Here is a 22,956-nt window from a genome sequence, read left to right as displayed (position 1 = left end):
TTTTTTTTCTCTTTTCTTTCTCCTCCTCTTCTTCCCTCCACCGCCTTCCTTCTTGTGTGTGTCTATATGTTTAACTCTACACTACGCACCCTTAGGGTGTCATGGTCTCGCGGCAATTTGAATATCAGATTTTGATTCTTGGCTTCCATTGCCTCTTACTCCACATTGCTTCTCACCACATGTCTTATTTCATAACCTGCCGGAGGGGGCTGCATTTGGAATGTACCTATTACTGCCAATCTGAGCCTTATTATGTATATGGATCTTGACCATGTCATTGTCGTTGCATCTTTATTGTGACACTTCCCTATGTTTATGTATTGTCTGTGTCCTTAAACCAATAAAATATAATTTACCTTAAAAAGTTAGAATATCAGAACAAGGTCGCAATATTAGAAGTGGAAACGTCACCCATAGCGTCTGTAAACACTTCTTAACAGTGGCGGCTTGTGGGTAATTCCAATGGGGGTTCACAATATATACATTTTGAAAATGAAATGTATGTTTACAACATAATGTACAGGTTAAAATAAATTTCCCTAAATTAACCCTAAACACCACATCAACAATAACTGCCCCTAAATTAACCCTAAACACCCCATCAACCACAACTGCCTCTAAATTAACCCAAAAGTCTCCATCAACCATGACTGCCCCTAAATTAACCCTCAAGACCCCATTAACCATAACTGCCCCTAAATTAACCCTTAAACACCCCATCAACCATAACTGCCCCTAAATTAACCCTAAAGACCCCATCAACCATAACTGCTCCTAAATTAACCCTAAAGACCTCATTAACCATAACTGCCCCTAAATTAACCATAAACACCCCATCAACCATAACTGTCCCTAAATTAACCCTAAACACCCCATCAACCATAACTTCCCCTAAATTAACCCTAAAGACCTCATTAACCATAACTGACCCTAAATTAACCCTAAACACCCCAGTAACCATAACTGCCCCTAAATTAACCCCCACCTCCCCTAACCTTCAGCAGCCCAAATATTAATTTTCTACTCACAGTTAGATGAGTTGCTGAGCAGTGTGGACGCTATCAGGAATGGGGCGGGGCCAATCAGAGTGACTGCAGGGATTGCAGTCAGACACCGGGGAGGGGGGAGGGAGACTCCGGGCTGGGAGGGTGTTGGCTGGGAGCTGACGGCTGGGAGCTCCTCCCCCTGTTCGCACTGTTTTTACTGTGCGAACAGAGATCAATAGGGCGGCTCAGCACGTGCGATAGGCGGGCTACATCAGGGGACAGGATGCTTCATGGAATGTAAACCCCAAAGCGTAAAAGAAAAAAAAATTGCAAAATTCATCAAAAATCCAATTTAGATTAAAATTGATTTTTGATGAATTTTGAAAATGTTGTTTCCTTTTGAGCTTGGGGGTTCACGTGCGCATGTGCTCCTATGGAAGAGCCTCCACTGCTTCTTACATCATAATAAAGATCCAAAGCTACTGAAATTTACTGCTATAACAAAAATATCCATACCCTGGAGAGGAGGGGATATCGTTAAGGTATTAGGAAAGACCGAATTGTACTGGATATATTGTTTAAAAACCCTAACTCCTGAAGGGTTAAGTATAGATTTTGACATCCAATTATGCTTATTCTTTTATGTTAAAATTAACAAAAAAGAAAAGGAAGAAAATAATGAACAAAAAAGGAAGAGAAAGAATTTAAAGAAGAAGGAAAAAGGGAGAAAAAAATAAAAAAATATGTTATTGTTTAGGGACATTTAAGCCACATCCCTTGTTGATGACATCATTTTGGCACCATTTCAGACATTTCAAACTGTATAAAAAGATACAATGTATCAGGAGCCTTTCTATAAACTCTTAGGAAGCCTGTGCTAGGCAAAGCACGTTATATTAACCTTTTGTTGGTTTTTATTGTTTGGGTTTTTTTTACCAAAAGTTTAGAATAAATATGTTTTTTTGAAAGCTGTTTATCTTGCTCCTGGACCTTTTTTAATTGACAAAACAGAATACCTTGTCTGCCACCACTATATCCTTGGTGGAGAACATTGTGTTTCTCTTTCTTTCAAATATCCACAACCGTGAGAGCACAGCCACTAACCCCCTTGTGATATATATATATATATATATATATATATGTTTATTTATTTATATATAAAGCTAATAGCGTTAAAAGACATATAACATACAGTATGTTTCTTAATAATTTAACTAGTACAATATAACATTAGATTAAAGACTACATTTTAATAACATAAACGATTCTCCTTGGACAGGATACAGAAGAAAAAATGAACCACGTCGATGTTTCAGAAGCGTGTGCAGAATATCACTTCCAGGCCTCGCATTCAACACTGTGGACATCCAGGTGATAACACGTTCTCTCTAGTAGGCAAATTTTGATGAATAACCATTGGGGCCAGCCGCACTGGGAAATCTATATAAACCGCTGTCTTTGAAGACAGTCTGTTTCTTGCTCCTTCCGAACATAGAGCGTGATCTGACAGGTTCAAACACTCTGCAGTCCAGAAGAGCCTGGCATATCTGCACTACACTGGTGCGAGAGAATCGGACATTTCCGTAATAGTTATGGTGCAGCAGGTGGGAAAACACGACATCCACAATGTCTGAGCCAATGAAGCAATCCTCAAAATATATTAAGTGACGTCTCCTCCTTGTCACTTTAACCTCAGTGTGCAAGGCATGGATAATATTATCCAAAATGCACAGATCTCCACTGGGATCAAAGCTTATACCTGTTGAGGAAGAAAGGAAACAATGTATCACGGTTAAGACGTGGCTCTCACACCCAAGGGAAGAAACATACACATAGATTAAAACAGAGTTTAATCTAGAGGTTTACAGCTTTCAAACAGCAGATCCATTTAAGCCATGAATATCCTTCATACCCAGAAGACACGCTTTACAAATAATTTTGTTTGTTAGTTGGGTGACAAATATACAAGAAACAAGGAATTTAATGTATTTACCTAACAGAACCGTCCCTGACATAGTAATGAGCTCATTTAATTTGAAAATAAACTGTGCATCCCAACTGAAGATCCCATAACTGGACATGCACGTTATGCTCTACCAACAGGTAGTGATAGGGAGGGCCATGTCCCTACAACAATTTTTAACAGAGGGATATGAGCCACAAAGACAGATCTCCACCAAAAAGTCTATATGTTACACACAATGTATTCTTACTTTGGGCAATTGAGTAAAGTTTGATTTGATCTCATGACTTTAAAATTTAGATTCACTTTTAGTTAATAGCAGCTCAATATGTTATGTACAAAGAGTGCAGCTCCTGTCAAGCTATACAATCAGTTGAGCTCCAGATGTCTCCATAGACCGCTAAAACAGCCACACACTGCAATTCCCACCACAATCCCATTCCGTTGTTTCTATCTACTTACCAGAGGCAGCCATCAGAGCGCTTGAAGTCGAATGCAGACTGAAAGCAAGTACTTTCTCCCCAACTGTAGCTATTGGGACAGCAACAGTAGGACTGAGCTCACAACTCCAATGGCAGTGACTCCTATATGCTACATAACTGTGACATCACAATGCAGAGCACTGCTTTAAAGATGCTCCCCACCTGCACTGCTGAATGTAACACATGTATAAATAAAAGGCTGTTGCCATAGATTCTTAAAAATGGTCAAATCAATTACTGATTGTTTTCTGATAATGATGAGTTTTCCTAAGATTAGAGGGGTTAAAGAAAACAATTAAAAAACCAATGGCCAATGTCCTGGCCTGAAAGTGCTTTTTTTAATTATTAATTGAGTTGCCTGTGCTCATACTGGGATGTAAACAATTGTAGTGATTGGCACCTTATCACCATAATATTCTATTTTATGAATCTTTTGATTATTGTATTTATATTTTTTATTTATGTATTATTTTTCATCATACAGCATATATTTAATTTTGAATAATTGGTCATTGACATTGATATAGTTCAGCACAGTCACTATATTTAATCATGAATTGCTTGATCATTTAATTATTGTTTGTTTTTAATTATGATTCTCACTTATTTATAAATTTTTACACAAAGTTCTTATTTATTCTTATATATGATCAATTGATTACTTATACTGATATTGTTTTGCACAGTCATCTATACATAAATATGTATTTACACAATAATCCATAGAATAATTGTTATATGGATAATTTAGGTTTACATATTATGCACTTTAATTAAGTTTCTAGCTCAGCACGATACACATTTCAAATGTCTATTTATTCTTCTATTTATTTATTTATTTATTTTGGCATAATGGCTCGTTGACAAACAGATGAAGGATTAGTTCCATGTTCAATCTTAGTGCGCCGGCGCGGCGATAACCACTCGGCGGTCCTGTCTTTGCCCGGTGTTTTGACCTATGTGCACATGCTCGATGAATGTTTTCTCGAGCCTGCGCACTATGGAAAAGACATCAGATGCGGGGCAGTGAATGTCTGGGCGGAGACGTGTAACTTCCGGTGGGAGAGGTATATATATATCTACACGATTAGGTAATAACAGCGACCCCTTGAAAAAGGAGAACCGAAACGGCGTAGGGGAAGTGGAGGTCATATTTATCTAATGGGTAAGCACTAGAGCACTTTATGGACATATTTCTGATAGATGATTATTGGATTATCCGTGTATGTTTGTGATTTTACAAAGGTACGATATGTTATAAAAGATATAGGTGCACTCCATAGTGAGTAATTGATGTTATAATTGATGTGATAGCACCTTATTCTTATTTATTTATATCATTGTCCATATGCACATGTCACTTTATATATATGTAATTATAGTTCCTCCATATGCTCGGATCTGTTTTCAAGAGACCTTTTTTGTCCAACTTTTGATATGCTATATATTCGGGGGGGAAAAAATCTTCGTATTCCGCGAATATTCGCCTGTTCCTATCTTCTCTTCGGGCGAATATTCGTGGACATTCTTCGTGTTCGGTTTTTCTTCGTTTTCCCGGTTAAGGGGTTAATACGGGGTTAACGCAGCTCTGGCGCCAGGAGTTTAAATGTACGTATGAGCAACTCTATTGGTCGCCAGCAGTTAGTTAAATGTCCGTACGAGCGACCAATAAAGTCGCTCGTACGGACATTTAACTAATTGAACAGGGAGGGAGACCAGTGGGATGTGCCAGGTAAGTTGCAGCATTGAAGTTTTAAAACCCCAATGCTGCAACTTACCCTGCAGATGCCACTGGTCTCCCTCCCTGTTCAATTAGTTAAATGTCCGTACGAGCGACTTTATTGGTCGCTCGTACGGACATTTAACTAACTGCTGGCGACCAATAGAGTTGCTCATACGTACATTTAAACTCCTGGCGCCAGAGCTGCGTTAACCCCGTATTAACCCCTTAACCGGGAAAACGAAGAAAAACCGAACACGAAGAATGTCCACGAATATTCGCCCGAAGAGAAGACAGGAACAGGCGAATATTCGCGGAATACGAAGAATTTTTCCCCCCCGAAGACGAGCACGAAGACAAACACGAAGAGCCCCCTGGTGCCCAAGTCTAGTATATAGTGATTGGTGTTATGCTCTACCACCATCAGTGTGTGCCTCAGTATATAGCGATAGGTGTTATGCTGTACCCCTGTCAATGTTTCCCTCAGTATATAGCGAATGTGATGTGTTATGCTGTACCACCGTCAGTGCGTGCCTCAGTATATAATGATAACAGTTACCCTGTACCACCGTCAATGCTTGCCTCGGTATATAATGATAACAGTTATGATGTAACACCGTCAATGTCTGCCTCAGTATATAGTGATAGATGTTATGATGTACCCCTGTCAATGTTTGCCTAACGATAGAACCTATGCCGTTTTAAAATGTGAGTGTGTGTGTTTGGGGGGGTGCCACATATATAATCCGCCCCAGGTGCCAAATACTCTAGGTACGCCCCTGATTTCAAGTGAGCTGTTTTCCAAGGAATTCAAGTACCAGAAACCACCAAATTATGACAGGACACCTAAATATATGAATAAATACACAGACAACTGAATTTGGTCGCAATAGCACTTTTATGAACAGCTTCATTAAGCTATTGTACAAGCAGTGAACCAACGTCACTGAGACATTTATTATATCAATTAAATAGAAACACAGATCTTAAAAAAAAAGTTCACACTAAATCATCTTAAACAATACAAGAAAAACACAAAAATACAACATGCTTCTGTAAACACTTCTGGTGCAAGGCTTAAAATGAGCATAAAACAAAATAACTTTTTTTGCCATTTCATTTTGTCCACCTTTTGTTTACCCCCAGCCTTAATGCTTCCCGACAATTAAATGACCAATATTGCAATTTGTCATATTCATATTGTGTGGTTGGGATCTTGTAGACTATTTGGAAAGTTCTAATAATTAATAATTGGTTTTGTGCTGGTGTTAAAATGTTTATTTTTTGTAGGATTGGCTGTATTTTGAAATATCATCCTTATCGCAAAGCAGCTAATGGACCCCTGTCCCAGGTGGCAATATTCAAAAGTGTTATACCTTTCAACTAGGCCGAATGGAAGATATAGAGACCTAGGCAAAGAATGAGTCAAGTTAAAAAGAAAATGTAATAAGCATGTACGCTCTGCAATAAGTATGTAAACTGACAAAAATGCTAATTTGGCAAAACCATTGACTAATATTTCAGCAAATATTTTTGTGAATTTTCTGACTATGTATATTAGTCATTAATTGCTATCCTGGTCCGAGAAGAAATAGGGAAGTTGCTATTCCACCCTTGTAAGATACTGTAGTACTTAATACAATTTAAATTGATAAAAATGAACTTATCACTTAAGTATATTACATACAATTTTTGTGTACCTATAAAAATATTTAACACAGTTGCATATAAAAAAGTTAAGTACTTAGACAACACAGGTGGTCATTTCTGTTTAGAAGAAAACACCCACCAATAATAAATTAATAAATCCTTGGCAATTCTACAACAGTGCAGGTGTGTGAGCAGCAAACAAGTTTAGAGATCATCACAAAACAAAATGGCAGAAAGCATGCCTGGATAACAAGTACATTTTGCCTTTAAAGAAACCTATTAAGATACAATTTAAAAAAACAAAAAAAACATTTGCAGAACAAAGCATAGAAAGAGATAATATTTCCACAACAGTATAAAGTGGTGAATATTCTACAAAAATATATTTCTCAAGTCTCAATTTAAAGGTTCTTCAAAAGCTTTCATTCCTGCATGGACACAATTTTTTTAATCTCATGATCCAGCCACAGACACAAGGCCTAATCAATATATATTACGTATCACTGGCCATAAGACTTAGGGTAGCCACTGCACTTAAAGCATGGTGGAAACCTTGGTTTTGCAGATCCACAAATAACTGCATTAGATGCCACCGTTGGCAGGATCCTAGTTTGGTTCTTTAGGTTCTAGTAAACAATATCCATTGACAACATGCTGGTAGCTTTTGTGTGATTATGTACTGCAAATATGTCATTTATTTCCAAGCCAAGCAAGAGCAGTTGAGCCATGAAATCATTTTTCTTTTTTTTTTATATATTCCTTGTTAAGCATTAGCACCATCAATAGTAATGTAAATTGTCAAGTCTGTCATGTGCATAAAAAAGGTCCTGTCCAGTATGGAGTGCACCGTTTCAATTAATCTAAAAGTTCAGCTACTCTTCAGCGTGGTTTGCATTTCCCCCACATACTTTCATCAAAACTACAGACCACCACTCATCACCAACAATAGACATGAAGAAACATGCTGTGTCCATGTGGCCCTGACCAAAACCAGATCAACAAAAAATAAAGTAGCATATGCACAGTATACCACAAGATGCTCCTTACATGAACTTCATTAAATACTCACACTAGCGTAGTGTTGTTTTCTCAGATATGTAGATGTACCAAATCACGGTAGGGCTAGCCAAATATGAGAAAGTTACCATGCGTTGGGATGATTTTTTTTTTTTTAATTCAAGTTTGTTTTACAAAGGCATTAAAAAATAAAAAATAATAAGTTGTATATAAACGATGGATAATTTAAAATAAATACACTTGAAATTTTAAAGCACTCATTTCCAATAAACTTCTGCTATGGGAATTGCTTGGCTGACCCTATATATTCTATGGTTAAATCACTGGGATTTCTTCAGTGTCAACTCACTGATTGAACTATGCCTTATACATGGCCAGCTCAGAATTTCCTGCTAAAAACTGTCCAGGGTCAGCCCTTCATAATAAATATTAAGCGAGGAAGCTGAAACAACTCTCCTGCACACTCTCCATTTAGTGAATAAACCCAAAAGAGTGACAGAAACTGAAAGGCTAAGACATAGCCTTTACATGCAAAAGGACAAAATGGTTGATTGTGAATTTGTAGTGAGATTTTTGCTCTATTTATCAATAAAAGGTGAACTCAACCTTAATCCTTTACAGAAAATAAAAATGTAATTCACATTCTCCCTAATCAGAGGACCTCACTGAAGGTCTACTAAGAGATAATGCAAATATAGATCAGGTCTGACCAAACATGTAATCCGACCTTTGAGTTTACTCTCCCACTAGAGTAAAGACCTTTAACTGCTTAGTTAATAAGGCAACATTAATTTTTTCCATCTAATTCCAACCTGACTCATAGTTTAGTGCATTCAAGCTAAACATATACAAAGATAGAGGGGGGCGGTAAACATACAGGCAGGAGAAAAGTAGGTATACACACAAAAAATAACCATAAGGCCCCATTTATATTAAATACTGAGTAGATATTATGGATACCTATATTTTCTATGTAGATACTAGAGGTCCTTGAGGCTCATAACAAAATAGGGTCTTGTCTATTCATTTTAGTGGGTTATTTTAATCAGATTATTCAACATGAAAAGTAGTGGAGTGCCACACTAATCACACTAGCAACCAAACATGCCAGCAAAACTAGAAAACCTACCTCTTAGGTAGCTGGTTTAGAATCAAGGTTGAAGAGCAAAGGATAGCTTTGGCTAGCGTGAATATACACCTCGTCAGTCGAACTTTAGATATTTAAAATGTTGAGGTTTCTGAATAAATATTTTCATATCTGGTGCACTTTTCTGCATCAGGACAAACAATGAAAGATACATAATAAATGCCCTTGATTAGCCAAGTAAGACTAAGTAAGAGATGGAAAACCATTTTTAAACATTGTTTGCCTTCTGGCACTCAAGGGGTTAAACAGGGTATACAATTATATATATGGGAAACCACGGAATACAAATATTGTGGATTTACAGCGTTATCTGTTACAAAATACAAAAAAAAAAAAAAAGAATTTGCAGGAAATATAGGGATGTATCAAACAAAGTAAACAATATATATGGTGCACACGTCATGTCTATATGCATTTTAGGAGATGTCATAGGAGTGAGCTCTCGTTGCAGGAAAGGCATAGGAAGCACTGCAAGACCTCACTTGCAGCCCAACTGTAATCAAGCTGTGAAAGCACTAGTAAACATGACTTTTGTGTTTATCAAAACTAATGCATTTAGTTTATTAAACAGGGGAATTAATATATTTAGTGATATAAGACATAGCACATCATTGCATTTTTCAGGAGATTCATGGGACAGGATGCTAGCTTACCAAAGTACAGAAATGATTGCTGCGTGAAGGTAAGAATATACAGTAATTTAAAAGTAATTTTTATAATAGTTAAAAATGACATTTCAATGACAAATTCTGTGGGCATTTTTAAAAGGCACCAGAAAAATAGTATAGTATATATAGCTTATTTCTGGTAATACAGGCATGTGAGTATGCATGGATAAAGCAATATTTCTTACAAATCAGCTTAAATTGGTTCGGGACTGTAAAACTCTATGGGACACCTGAATCCTTGAGGGGGCTACTCTTGCGCAGCATACTAAGCCATCCTCAAAAAAGACTGAGGTAACATTTGCCTTAGTTAACCAATCTGAACATTTGTATGCTTCTATACAATTAAATACAGGACAAGCAGGTTTCAACTTGTTATGTTGCTGCTCCTTGAGCATTGGATTTTCACACCTATAGACATCATTACTTCACAATTGATTTATCTAAAAACAGTAGAAATGGAAACTTATTCCATAAATATCAGACATCTTGGAATGTACTTTCATAGTACAACTTTTCCTTCTTCGTCTTGTATTAATAATAAAAAAACAAATATGGAAAAAAATGTATGTGTTCACACATCAAATAAATGAAATTAAAGAAAAAGTTTTTTTAAAAGTGGAAGAACCAAAAATGAAGTAACCCACACTGGGTTTTAAAACAGTTCAAATTTTCACAGGGCAAATAGCCTCACAATGGAAAGAGTTAACAAACAAGATCATTTCATATTTGCCCCTATACAAAGTTAATAAAAGGGTCCAGTGTTAAAGCTTAGCTGGCCTTCTTCAGTGATGGATCCCTTGCTTCCTTCTCTTTCAGCTTAGTCTGCTCCTTTTTGTTTGGCTCCAGGTGTGCATCAAGGGGGGATATTTTCAGGTGATCTTGAAAGCCTTGTTGTGCAGAAATGTGGTGGCTCTCATGGTGCTTTTCTGTGCTAGCAGCTGTTGGTTCTGATAACCATGACACAAGAGGACATTTGTCTTTACCAGTCAGCTGTAAGGGGTAAAAGCCTTGGCACTCCCAGACCCCCGAGATCTTCTCCTGCTCTTCAGTCTCTGATGTGTGAACAGCTATCTGTGGTACCTGCCGAGCTGGTTGTTCCTGGGAAGTTGCTGTTAGAGATGAACCTGCAGGTCGAGTTTGCACCCATGAAGATTGGTGTGGAAGTCTCTCCCACAGTCCTGAGCCACATATGATCTTATCATCAGGAACAGATTCACCAGGTCCAGTTTCCTGCTCATCAAAACTCACTTCTTGTACAGCCTCCTGTTTCTTAAAAGAGTCTCTTCTTTCTGAAAGATTTAGCCTCCGCATTACTACTACCTCTGAGTCACGCTCGTGCTTCTCAGATGCCCAATCCTTAGAACGGCTTGTGGCCTCATACCCACCATCAGATGCCTCAGACTCCTCCCAATGCTGAGCATCAGCAACCTTACGCCCAGTGGCTAAATATGTAGCCATCTTTTCTACAGATTGAACTCGCTTCAGCAGAGGTGACCTTGGGGCCTCTGATGAGCGGGTCCGAACTCCTTGACGAACAATTGTTGGAGGTGATAACGTTTTGGTCTGGAAAACTCCATGCCCACTTCTTGGGTTCCCAGGCAGTAATGGAGAAGGTGAACGCTGTGGAGAAGCAGGTTGTTGCGGGACAGGGGAGGGTGTGCAGGCGAGTGGGGACGGAGGGATGCTGCTAGTAGATTTCCTACGCCCCACCTTGTACCGCTGACCACTGAGTTTGGGTGTCAGGCACTGCAGTGTGCTGGGGCGGATGTGCCCAGCAGGGGAGCTGGGTGTGCTTGAGCAGGGTGACGTACTCTGGGGAGAAGCAGAATCTATAACACAAACAGATGATTGGTCAGTGGCAGAATTATTATAAATCCCATATGGTGACAAAGTCTAACATACGTAAGTGACTGTGTACACTGGTTTTGCTTCATAAAATGGATGTTTCAGGTAGCAAACTAATATTGTTTACTTACCCGGCGGAAATTCTGGGGCTGGGCTTCGACTTGGGGTAGTTGGCCCAGGAGACAGGCTGTGAGTGGGGGAGGCTGGGAGGCTCTCACTGGAAGACAAGGATTGGTGCAGTCCAGAAGAGAAACTCCTGCTGGTTTGCAGAACAGTTGTCTGCTTGGAGATCTTCTTGAACAGTGACCGTTTCCTAAGAATTTAAGGGTGGAGAAGGTTAAAGGCACTGTAAAGTTACAACCCTCCCCACCACCACTTCATGTATGTAAATGTTGGAGCATATGTTTGTTTGAAAGGTACTGTCTAGCCTTCTTATGCACTATGGCTGTGTGTTACATTGCAATTTACATGTTTTTGCATCCACCTGCATAAAGAGGATTCATCAAAATCTAATGTAAACATTTGGTTATTTTTCCCCATCACTAATTCAATAACTAAAGCAAAGGATTTGTAAATCCAAACAAAACTTTTGTAAAATGATTTCTTTTTAAATCATTCCCACTGCTTTCATGAAGTGATCAGAAACTGTGACACAATTGCCAACCATATAAAAAAAATCTAATTTAGACTGCAAGTTAGTACATCTGACCTTAAACATTTCAGTTAACACCTACCTTTTTGATTCTCTTACGTGTAATTTAGATGACATATAATGAATCGTTACAACATAGCAGATACATAGTACAATAATACTTTCAAGACCTTCACCTTAACAATGTGACTACCCTTCACCCTGACAAGGTAATCCTGGTGACTACCAACTCTTCTTTCCCCAGACACATGTGTAAGAATTGGTAGTTAACAGTGCCGATGACCCTAGACACATCCATCTTAAAAAGGAAGATAACAAATACAAGCACACCTGAATAGGTGTACTACCCCATAAATGGAATGCCTTTTTCATTTAGCACCTGACATAACGCTCACCTCTCCTGGCTTTCCCTTTTTCTGCTCTTTTTTGTTCTCCTTGCCATGCGACCCTTGCAGCTGTTTTTCCTGGCAGGCCCGATCTTTATGGAGGTATTTTCTAAAGGAGTAGTCCTCAGAGACACTTTATTGCCACTCTGTCAATAAAAACAAAAAATCATACCGCAGAATAGATAGCAGGTTCAACCCAACCAGCATGGTAAAATAGTCCCTTCCTAGAGAGATCTCCAGCTCATTAGCAAGCTCATCTCGAGCTTCTAAAAGAACATTACAAAGAGCAGCTCACCTAACCGCTACAGAAATGATGATAAAACCTTGTCAGTCATCCCTAAATCTCTGGTGTTAACGACCTAAAAAAAATGATGTTGAATGTTGCAGGCCTTTAGGTTTTCTACTAGTTAAGTCAATCCTAGTTAAGAAATATATTGTCACCATTTAACAAGATGTAACAAGTTTTAGAATGGGAAAAAAAGGGAGTTATTGTACATTTACAATTTCTCTCCCCAAAATCCTGGTTTACTCACATTAAGTTTACATTGACATCATCCACAAGGTAAAGACCAACAGCATTGGAGATAACGAAATACCTTTAACAGAAGTTCCACAACATCCATGTGCACAAGTCCAAGGACAGACTCCCCATTAACATGTGTGATCAAGTCTCCTGCTCTCAGGCCAGCTTCATGGGCAGGACTTCCATCCTCCACACTCTTAAAGAATAAATACATTTTATGCTAAGGTCTATCAGTTTGTATGTGCAGTTTTGGTCCAGGCATTTTCATACTCACCCAAACCATGTGGTGCACAGTATAAACATCAGTCTCTCCCATGTAAACTCTGATAGCACGTAGAGTGAATCCATACTTTTTCCCAGAGCTGTGGATAATTATGGGTGGTCGCAGACTGGTCACTGCAACCGCTGTATCTCGACTGGGGGAGGAGTCTCGTGAGGAAGGATTGGACGAGAGAGAGTGTGGGGAGATGGGGCTCATAAGCGATCCATTGCCAAAATCATCTGTGGGAAGACAACAATTTAATGATTTACTCTCATTTGTAGAAACACAGACATAACCCCTGATTTCACTTATCTCGCAGAGGGCAAGAGTAAATCAACTCTTTTCTGCAAATACAGTTAGCAAAAAGGAACACATAGAAAAACCATAGAAGGAGCACAGAAACGATCCAAGTACTGCCTAAAATCTTAGTTAACCTAGAAATCCAAGCGAAAAGCTACTATCCTGTGTTACACCAACGTCCCTGACCCTCTGACTTTATATTTTTTCAATGGACTCTTACCTAACATTTTTCTTCGTCTGAAATTAGATTTCCCTTATCATATCCTCCCTGCATAGTTCATTCAAGGAAAATTCTAACTGCCAGGGGAAAAAAATGGCACAAAAGGAGACCATTTTTTTTTCATTAAAACGCTTAAAGTACTACGTTCATAAATATTTTTATGGTATGGGCAATTATCACAGACACTGATCGATGCACATCAGCGGGGGTCAGACTTTGCATGCTTGGAAGCATACCATCAAATGTACTTTCTTTTTACCACTTTATTTACCATGATCACAAGCATCTGCATTAGGCTGCATACCCTACATATTAATCCCTACCTAAAGGGAGCATATAGAAGACCTCAAGTGAGAAGCTAAGGCAGCCAATGGGCAACACCATTACATTACAGATACAACAATCGCTATACACCGATTTGTATACCGATGTGTGGAATACGTGGTTGGCATGCTTAGCCAAGTTTGCTATATGTAGCTGGCAGCACTAAGTGTTAATAGTTGATAGAAGGCTCACCAGTAATAATCAATGACAAAGCCGAGACAGAAGCAGATTTTGGGACACGGTTTCCAGGGGAAGAGTTCTGTTTATCATATGTTTCTTTCTGGCTGCGGAGTCGGCGGCCAAGGCCAGGTTCCAGCGTTCGAGGGGTGGAGTTTTTAGCTCCAGTGCTGTTACTTCGTAGACGAGTCCTACTCAGACTCACAATATCTGCTACAGAATTAAGAGAGAAGGTGGTGTAAGTGCAAGATCAACAGTCAAAGGTGGTGACATGGACAAGAAAACTAGAGGCATAGTTAAGTATCTGTCACTGCTGTCCTTAAAATGATGATTAAATAAAGATTAACAGAAAAATACCTTCCTTATGTCAATTTCTTTTAAAATCCCTTAAAGGCACAGTCTAATGTCACTAAACACCCCTACTATAGAAGAATGTGTTTTATTACTTGTAGTTTATTGGGTTTTCAAAAATAAAGAAACAAATAGAAAATAGTTACGAAGAGCACCAGAAACGTCCAAACAAAACAGCAAATGATAAACATGCTGAAAGTATAGTAGAAACAGGTTCGAACAGACTCAGTTACATAGCAAAAGGTCTATAGAAAACAGCAAGTCGCCCACAGGGAGGGCGAGAATAAAGGTAAGAAAAAAAGATAGAGGAAAAGAATTTCCATGTCTAGTCATAGGTACAAAAAAGATAAACTTTATTTATTTTATCTATATATTGCAATTTTTGGAAGGCGTGCCATTGTTTTCGTGTTCCACATTTAATGCTTGAGCAACCAGTGAGAGGCCAATAGCCGCAATCATTATAGTTAAGCCTTTAGATGAACGTATTGTATACATAGTATATTTGCAGTAATTAGACAAAACTCTCCATTAAGTTTGCTGTACTTTATACATTTATGGTGGGCAGTAGAATAGCCCACCACCATACAGACATACATACACATTAATACACCCTTTTGACTTTTTTTTTTTAATATTTGTTTAAAAAGTAAAGTCATCAATGACAGAAAAACTCTAACACATTAGTTAACTATATCACTTTGAGGAGTCACTGTGCCTTTCTGTGTTTGGTTGCCAGTGTCTCACTCTCTGTTTTATAGTAAGGAAAAAACAAAAAAACGCTTAATGACAACATTACCAATATGAAATAATAGACTAAGTTCTAATTAATTCTAATTAAACATACATACCACATAATGATGAGGGTTTTGATGTGGACCCTTTAACCTCCCCCACAGTGAAGATAGGCTTTTCAGTTGTGTGGTCTGAGGTTTCGTCTTCGGAGGAGAAGGCAAACTTGGGCATGGTATCCAGGCTGCAAGTGCTGGTAAGGAGACCGGGACTGGCACTGCGTTCACTTAGCCATGAGTGGTGGGAGGAGCCAGAGGATGTCCAGGACCTCAGACTAAGCCACAAACAAGATATAATAAGAACTGCACCTACTTATTGGCAGAGTAACAAATAGTTACACAAGATACACTAAGGCGGAAAGCCTCTAATTGCGTATATTTATTAAACAAACTGCTAGCTTCTCTTACAGTAACAAATCGAATAAAAAAAAAAATCCATCAGTCTCTATTTAATTATTTTGTGGGTGTGGCTGGAGATGCTAGTTTTCGGTTGTCATTAAAATAAGCACCACTGCTTCCTAATAAGGTTTCTAAATATCAGATATAGTGTTATTGCTTTGTTTAGTTGCTTAATATATGGCTTGGGGCAGAAACCCAACTGTTATTTTTCTAAATAGACAATATCCAAACTTAAGCTTTACTGTATATAGGCTTATTAGACATTTACTTGGCTATTGCGGTGTAAGTTCTGGACCACAATTATTTCAGATCTGAATCTGACATCAGTTTTGCATAAAATATATACTTGGTGTACATCATCACCATCATCCATTTTCAATCAAAGCATTCATATAGGGTTCTCACTATGTAGTATACATTTATTTTTGGGGAAAAAACCCACATTTGAAATACCCTGGGGTGTGTAGTTTTCACACATATATATATGATTTGATGGAGGTTAATAGGTCCCAAATAAGACATGGGACAATATGACCATATTTGGAAAAAGAATGGTTTTGAAATGGCAATATTCTAGTTATTGCCTTATAACATGCAAAAACACATAAAACCATTGGGTATTTCTACACTCAAGAGAAATATTAGAATCTAGTCAGCAGGTTTTTTCATTAGCTTTTGTAGATGAGTAAAAAATTTCTTGAGAAAAAGTCCCTTTTCCACACACATTATATTTTGGGTATAAATTTACTGCTCCTGGAATATGTCACTGTCAATTCCCCCTTAGTTACTAAATCAACCAATTAACCTAACTGAATCACTAAGTGTCTTGCAAAGTAAAGTAGGCTAAAAGGTCTCAAAAAGCAGCACATGATTTAATAATCAAAAGAAGTTCAAGAACAGATGGGAAATCAAGTCATTGGCATCTACCAGTCTGGAAAGTGTTACGAAGTCATGTCTAAGGCTCTGGGACTCCTATGAACAATGGTGAGAGCTACACTATATGGACAAAAGTATTGGGACACACTTCTTAATTATTGAATTAAAGTGTTTCAATCAGGTTTAAAAAAATCAAGCCTAGAATATAGCCGTGCAGCTTGCATTTACAAACATTTGTGGGAACAAAATGGGTCATTCTGAAGGTTATGGAGTGGCCTAATCAATGTCCTGACTTGAATCGGATTGAGATGCTGTAGCATGACCTTAAAAAGACAGTTCATGCCCTAAAACCTTCCAATGTGCCTGAACTAAAGCAATTCTGCCAAGAAGAGCGGGCCAAAATTCCTCCACAGCAATGTAAAAGACTAATTGCCGGTTATTACAATTGTTTGATTGCAGTTGTTGATCTGAAACATTTAAATGTGTCAAACAAGCAGAAAGAGAAACAGGAGGGGGGTACTATTTCACAACACTGTACCTGCAATTGCTTTACATAGAAGCAATTTGCAGAGCAGAGGGAAACATTTTTTCTATATTGGGACCAGTCACATCCACACCCCCTCCCAAATAGCATAACTCTAATATTAAATGTGGCATGAGCCATTTGACGTGGGAGAGCACAACATCAGTAAAGTTTGTTGCAGATCTTTCACTCACCTTGTCTCAGTGGTGATTCCACTCTTCTCCTCACCAAATGTGGCCCTTTCCCACTTCTCCTCCTTCTCGTCACTTCTTTCAGTGGAAGAGAAGCTAAGGTTGAGTTGTGTAGCAAGGTGTTCTGAGCTGCTGTATACCTAAAAATGCCAGAATTACGATCAATGCAAATACCAGTGTTCTTCAAAACAAACATGACTAGGAGTGTCAGTGTACACCAAGGGACAACAGATTGATCGGGTACTGCTTAACAAGGACAGCAGTAAGGATGTATGTATGCCTAAAGGCACCTCTACACCATTTCCAGAATCTCCTTCTACAACTAGTATAAATTTACTGTGCACTTGGTACAGATGGATGAGCTAAACTCAGCACCTCCAGCTAAGTCAGCCAGGGCCATCCCTACCCTGGGGGGGGAGGGGTGCTAAGGAGCCCATACATGTCTGACTAATTCCCACCTTTATTAACCAGGTTGACTGCTGTGAGGGTATGACCACAGGCAGAAAAAGTACAGGAAGTTGGGGAGGTGTAGTCCATTCTTAATTTTATCTACTACCTAGTTTTGGAGTTTTTTTTAATCAAGCATTTTCTGTCTGTAGTGTGACCACGGTATGCGTCTGTTTCATAGGATCTAGATAAGCTTCATGGGATGGCCTTTGTGTGTTTAATTGCAGGTGTGTGAGCAAGGGCAATATACCTTCCTTAATAGAATTGGGCTTTATACATTCCCCAGTTGGTATTTTGGATATCCCTAGTTGTATTTTTACATTTGTCCTCTGAGATGTTCACAGCAAACACAAATAGTTAACTGTTTAATGTCTAAGTAACTGTATATTAGTAAATATAACAAGAGTGGCAATTGCTTTTTTCTGCTTATGAGTGCAGTAAGATACGTGCCTTTTACTATTTACAAACAGCACAATGTTAAAAGAAACAAATGGTACTATATATAGACATACATAAACATATTCACATTTATATAAAGATGCAAAATTTTGTGAAATCTGGCAACATTGTTGGCTTATAATATGTTAGCTTGAGCAATTCTATAGTACTAGTGTTATATGAGATCACATGGGAATGTATTGTCCACCAACATAAAAAATACTTTTTGAGCACCGAAAGCAAAGGATTTTACATGGCTCCATGAGAATTAAATAGCCCTGGAGGCAGCACATACACAAAGCTCACACTGCAAGTACAAAGCCCCAAATTTGTCAGAAATAAACCACAAGGATCGACTGCCAGAAAGGGAAGGACAATCTTTCAATTGGTTTAGTTAATTTACAAAATGACCATTTGCAGAAAAGGAAAAAAAAAAAAAAAAAAAAAAAAAAAGGACTGATCTCTCTCTCCATACTTCTGAAATATCTTCTGCTGATGTTTTTGGCTACCTAACAAAAAATGACATTTGTACACCAATACAAGTTCACCTCAATTATAATATAATTTGTGGGGCAATCTACCTTTTCAGCTTTCCAAATTTTGCAGTTTTCGCAAAAAGTTTAGTATGCAAAATAAACAGAGCCCTTTTATTTTACTCAAAGCATTCAGAGGGGACTCAGTACCTTACTGAAACGATGAGAGCACGAAGAGAACTGACGGATCTCTACGGAGGACTCCTCATCGTTTGTCTCATCATCTTCTTCAGAGGCCAAGTGACGATACCGCTCAGACCGAGCTGAAGAAAATTAAATTATAAAGTAAGAACCCTTCTGTGGTGACAATGATTAAGAAACAGCATCATAAGAATGCACACACGTGTCAATGGCTACAACGCACTGAACTGACTAGGGCCAAAAGGTGTTCGTTTTATTTTATTTTTTTTAAAGTAAAGGACATAAAGAAAGGAAGAAAAAATATTTGAAATAAAAAGCAGGCAAAAAAGTTAGGCACAGAAAGTTGAGGGGTGGTTAACCTGTATGTTGTGTAATAATAAAAAACAAAACACCCTATGATATTAACTATTTTTATTGTCTTCTTACTGTCAAAGTAACTGGTGTCATCTTCACCCTCAAGCTGTGGCACAAACTCTGCTTTCTGTCTGAGGAGACTGTTCCAGTCCAGTGAATGAAAAAACATGTGCTGCTTCACCTCATGTGCCCCTCCTGTGTAAAAATATGAACAGTGACAACATCTGTATGCGTTAATATGGGCATCTATAATTTCCTCCAAGGATGATCCTTAATGAATGAGGTCAACTTCTGCTCTTTTCAGAAACCCTCTTGTGAACAGTGTTGAATTACCCACTTTGCATTGGCAAGCAGCTATTACAGCTCTAGAAGCAAAGGCCTTGTGTTTACTTCTAGACATGCAGCATCTCAAGTACAATGGATTTGTAATATGGAGAGTACCTTGGGTTACACAAGATAACAGTTACCTGTTCCAAGGCGGTCAAGAGGGTTTTGCCGGAGTAGTCGCGTAATGAGATCCTGAGCATCAGCAGGAAGGGCTTCTTCTCCTCCAGGCCAAATAATGTCATCTGGAAATATCACACATAACTAAGTTTTTCAAAAATCCCACCATAGTACAGAGGGATGTGGGTGCACGGTGACAGGAGGAAGGAAAAGTCATGTGAGAATGATAACAGATGAAAAGAGGGCAGTGGATTGGAAAACAACAAAGAAAGTCAGTTTTTTCTCTGTAAACATACCGCTGATAACCTGCCCAAACAACTCTTCCGGGGTATCTCCGAAAAATGGCACGCATCCCACTAGGAATTCATAAAGAATTATGCCCATTGCCCACCAGTCGACAGGCTTTCCATAGCCCTGACGTAGAATTACCTCAGGTGCTATATACTCTGGGGTCCCACAAACCTATGAGACAAAAATCCAGTTATTAAAGTTTGATTTACATTTTTATTATTAATTGTATTGTTATTTATAAATTGCTTTTATGCATTCCAGAAAGCTGCTATTGTAAAGTATAAGACAGACATGAAGGTAATAGATGAGAAGTATTAAAACCCTTGTACTAACAGACTCTCACACATACTTCTCACTTGTGAGAAAACCAGATCATATGACTTAGCAACATTTGTGTATTCTTTGAAAACCAACGGGCCTATGTATAGTGCCTCATAATGGCAAAGCTGCTTTAAAAAAATGAATAAAATCATTGTATGGAACCTTCCTATTTTACTAGCCAAACTTGAGACATTTTTTCAGTTATGCTAACATACTGGTTTATTTGTGCTCATGATAGCAACTTTTGCAAATTATTTAGTGATACATTTTTTTATTATGGATGATATTCCCAGCTTATATCAATCACATATAAATCAGGTATCAGAAATAATACGTAATATGTGCCTTATTTGTGCCCCTTAAGCACAATGGGTGATCCCTAAACCAATTGAAAACAATGCATTTTGAGCCCGTACATGTGCAGGCTTTGTCATTAAGGGGTTAACCAACTAGTTAGCACACTGGAAAACATCAAAATGCAAAACATGATATACGTACATAGAGTGGGAAGATAATGTAAATGAACATTTGTGGAATTACCTGGTTTTCTGCATTAATTGTTCACAAAATGTGATCTGATCTAGACAAAATACAATGTTCTTATGCTAATAACATAACGAGGAAAATCTTTCATGCCCTTATCGAACACACCCATTAATCATTTACACTGCTGGTGGAAAAAAATAAGCCAGCCCTTGGATTTAATAACTGGTCAAACTTCATCTGGTGTGAATGGCTCTTGATGTCATTTCACATCATCTCTAATGGGTTAAAGTCTGGGCTCTGACTGGACCACTTCAAAAGGTGGATAATCTTTTTTTGAAGCCATTCTGTAGATTTAGTTGGATATTTTGGGTCATTTGCGTTACACAACTTCTACTGAGCTTCAGCTGGAGGACAGGCATCCTGACATTATCCTGTATGATACCTTAATTAACTTGAGAATTCATTGCTCCTTCAATGATGGGACGCTACCCAGGCCCCGAGGCAGCAAAGCAGCCCCAACTAATGATGCTCCTTCCATTGTACTTCACCATTGGAATGAAGTTTTCATGTGGGTATGCAATGTTCTTTTTTACACTGTAAAACCCGTGCTTTATCATTTTCCCAGTAGTGTGGTGGAGTGTCAAGGTGCTGTTTGTGAAACTTCAGACGCCAGCAATGTTTTGGAGAGCAGTGGCTCTGTGGTGTTCTGCCATGATAGACTCTTGCACGATTCCTTCAAGTCTTTAGGTATTACTCTAGGGTTCTTTTTTACCCCATTGAGCATTCTGGGTTTTGCCCTTAGAGTCATCTTATCTGTGTGCCCACTTTTTGAGTAGCCGTAGTAATAAATGGACTCCATTTATAAGCAATTTTTCTAATTATGGACTAATGAATAGGTAAACTCTTTGAGATTACTTAGTAACCCTTTCCAGCTATATGCAAATTACGAATTCTTTATTGTAGGTATTCTGAATTTCTTTTTTGTGAGGCATGGTTCACATCAAACTGGGTTTTTTTGCCTTCTTTTGGATCAACAGCAACAAATTAACAGATATATGAAAGGCTGAACTTGATGGACGCATGTCTTTTTTCAGCCTAAATAACTATGTAACTATGTAACATCAGTAGATGCTTCCTTAAAATAACAAACTCAAAATGTTTTAGTGTTTTCTTTATGTCAAAGTGCCTCTAACACATACTTCCAATCAAGTTTCATTGATTGCACTCCAGATTTGCCAACTCCTGTCTCCAATTAGCTTTTGTTGAAGTGATTAGGTTAGGAGTTCACATACATTTTCCAAACCACACTGTGAATATTTGAGTAATGTATTTAATATGGCCAAGAACAATACAATAATTTCTGTGTTATTAGTTGTTTGTTCATTATTGTAACTTAAATGAAGATCAGATTTTGAGACAAATTTATACACAAATGGTGATAATTCCAAAACAGTTCACTTAATTTTTCTTGCCACCGTGTAGATATATATATATATATATATATATATATATATATATATATATATATATATATGGGATACATGACTGCAGTATAATAAATTAACAGAAAAACATTTACACTTATCCTTAACCTCAAACAGCACCCACCTGCTTGTCAAGGAATTCCCGTGTGTCTTTCTCAATATGGCCTTCATAAAGATTTGTAGTCATGTTCATTAGTCCAATTTTTGACAGCCCAAAGTCTGTTAGCTTGATATGACCTAAGGCGGTGATCAGCAAACTGAAAAGAATTTAATAAAAAAAAAAAAAATCAATTCACAGTATGGCTTGTATTTAACATTTTGCAGCTAAATGTGTCTTACAAAATATCAACCTTTTTTGTTTGTTTCATGAAATCAGTGAAGAATGTGAAGTTCTTTACTAAGTGACCTGTTGCACTGAGGGTTCTAGTCAAACACAGAGTTTACGTGTAATGTTTCTCTTTTAGCTGTACAGCTGAAATCCTGTGTGTATACTTGCCCTAAGATCATAGAGGTTTACCAGCAGGAAACCTGCTCTAGTCACAAGACTAAGTATACATTTTAATTTAT

At 38.0% G+C, this 22,956-nt stretch overlaps 1 protein-coding gene across 1 annotated transcript in view; it reads right to left on the bottom strand.

The window, feature by feature from the left end:
- Positions 1–2,374: 2,374 nt before the first annotated feature.
- The window catches only part of MAST3 (microtubule associated serine/threonine kinase 3), a 47,731-nt gene continuing 27,149 nt past the window's right edge, over positions 2,375–22,956 (bottom strand). Inside the window, exons 15-29 of the mRNA XM_089490559.1 lie at positions 22,514–22,646; positions 20,104–20,269; positions 19,831–19,932; positions 19,436–19,558; positions 19,019–19,131; positions 17,454–17,590; positions 15,522–15,736; positions 14,338–14,532; positions 13,314–13,540; positions 13,113–13,235; positions 12,526–12,662; positions 11,610–11,791; positions 10,559–11,462; positions 5,474–5,505; positions 2,375–2,745 (exon numbers count right to left, since the gene is read on the bottom strand). Coding sequence (XP_089346685.1) covers positions 2,375–2,745; positions 5,474–5,505; positions 10,559–11,462; positions 11,610–11,791; positions 12,526–12,662; positions 13,113–13,235; positions 13,314–13,540; positions 14,338–14,532; positions 15,522–15,736; positions 17,454–17,590; positions 19,019–19,131; positions 19,436–19,558; positions 19,831–19,932; positions 20,104–20,269; positions 22,514–22,646 — 3,160 coding nt within the window. The remainder of the gene's footprint in view (positions 2,746–5,473; positions 5,506–10,558; positions 11,463–11,609; positions 11,792–12,525; positions 12,663–13,112; positions 13,236–13,313; positions 13,541–14,337; positions 14,533–15,521; positions 15,737–17,453; positions 17,591–19,018; positions 19,132–19,435; positions 19,559–19,830; positions 19,933–20,103; positions 20,270–22,513; positions 22,647–22,956) is intronic.

This window comes from Sceloporus occidentalis, unplaced genomic scaffold (genome assembly GCF_023333645.1).
Source record: "Sceloporus occidentalis isolate IW3139 unplaced genomic scaffold, rSceOcc1.0.p SCAF_45, whole genome shotgun sequence".
Taxonomy (NCBI): Eukaryota; Metazoa; Chordata; class Lepidosauria; order Squamata; family Phrynosomatidae; genus Sceloporus; species Sceloporus occidentalis.
This window is presented reverse-complemented; position numbering and strand designations above follow the sequence as displayed.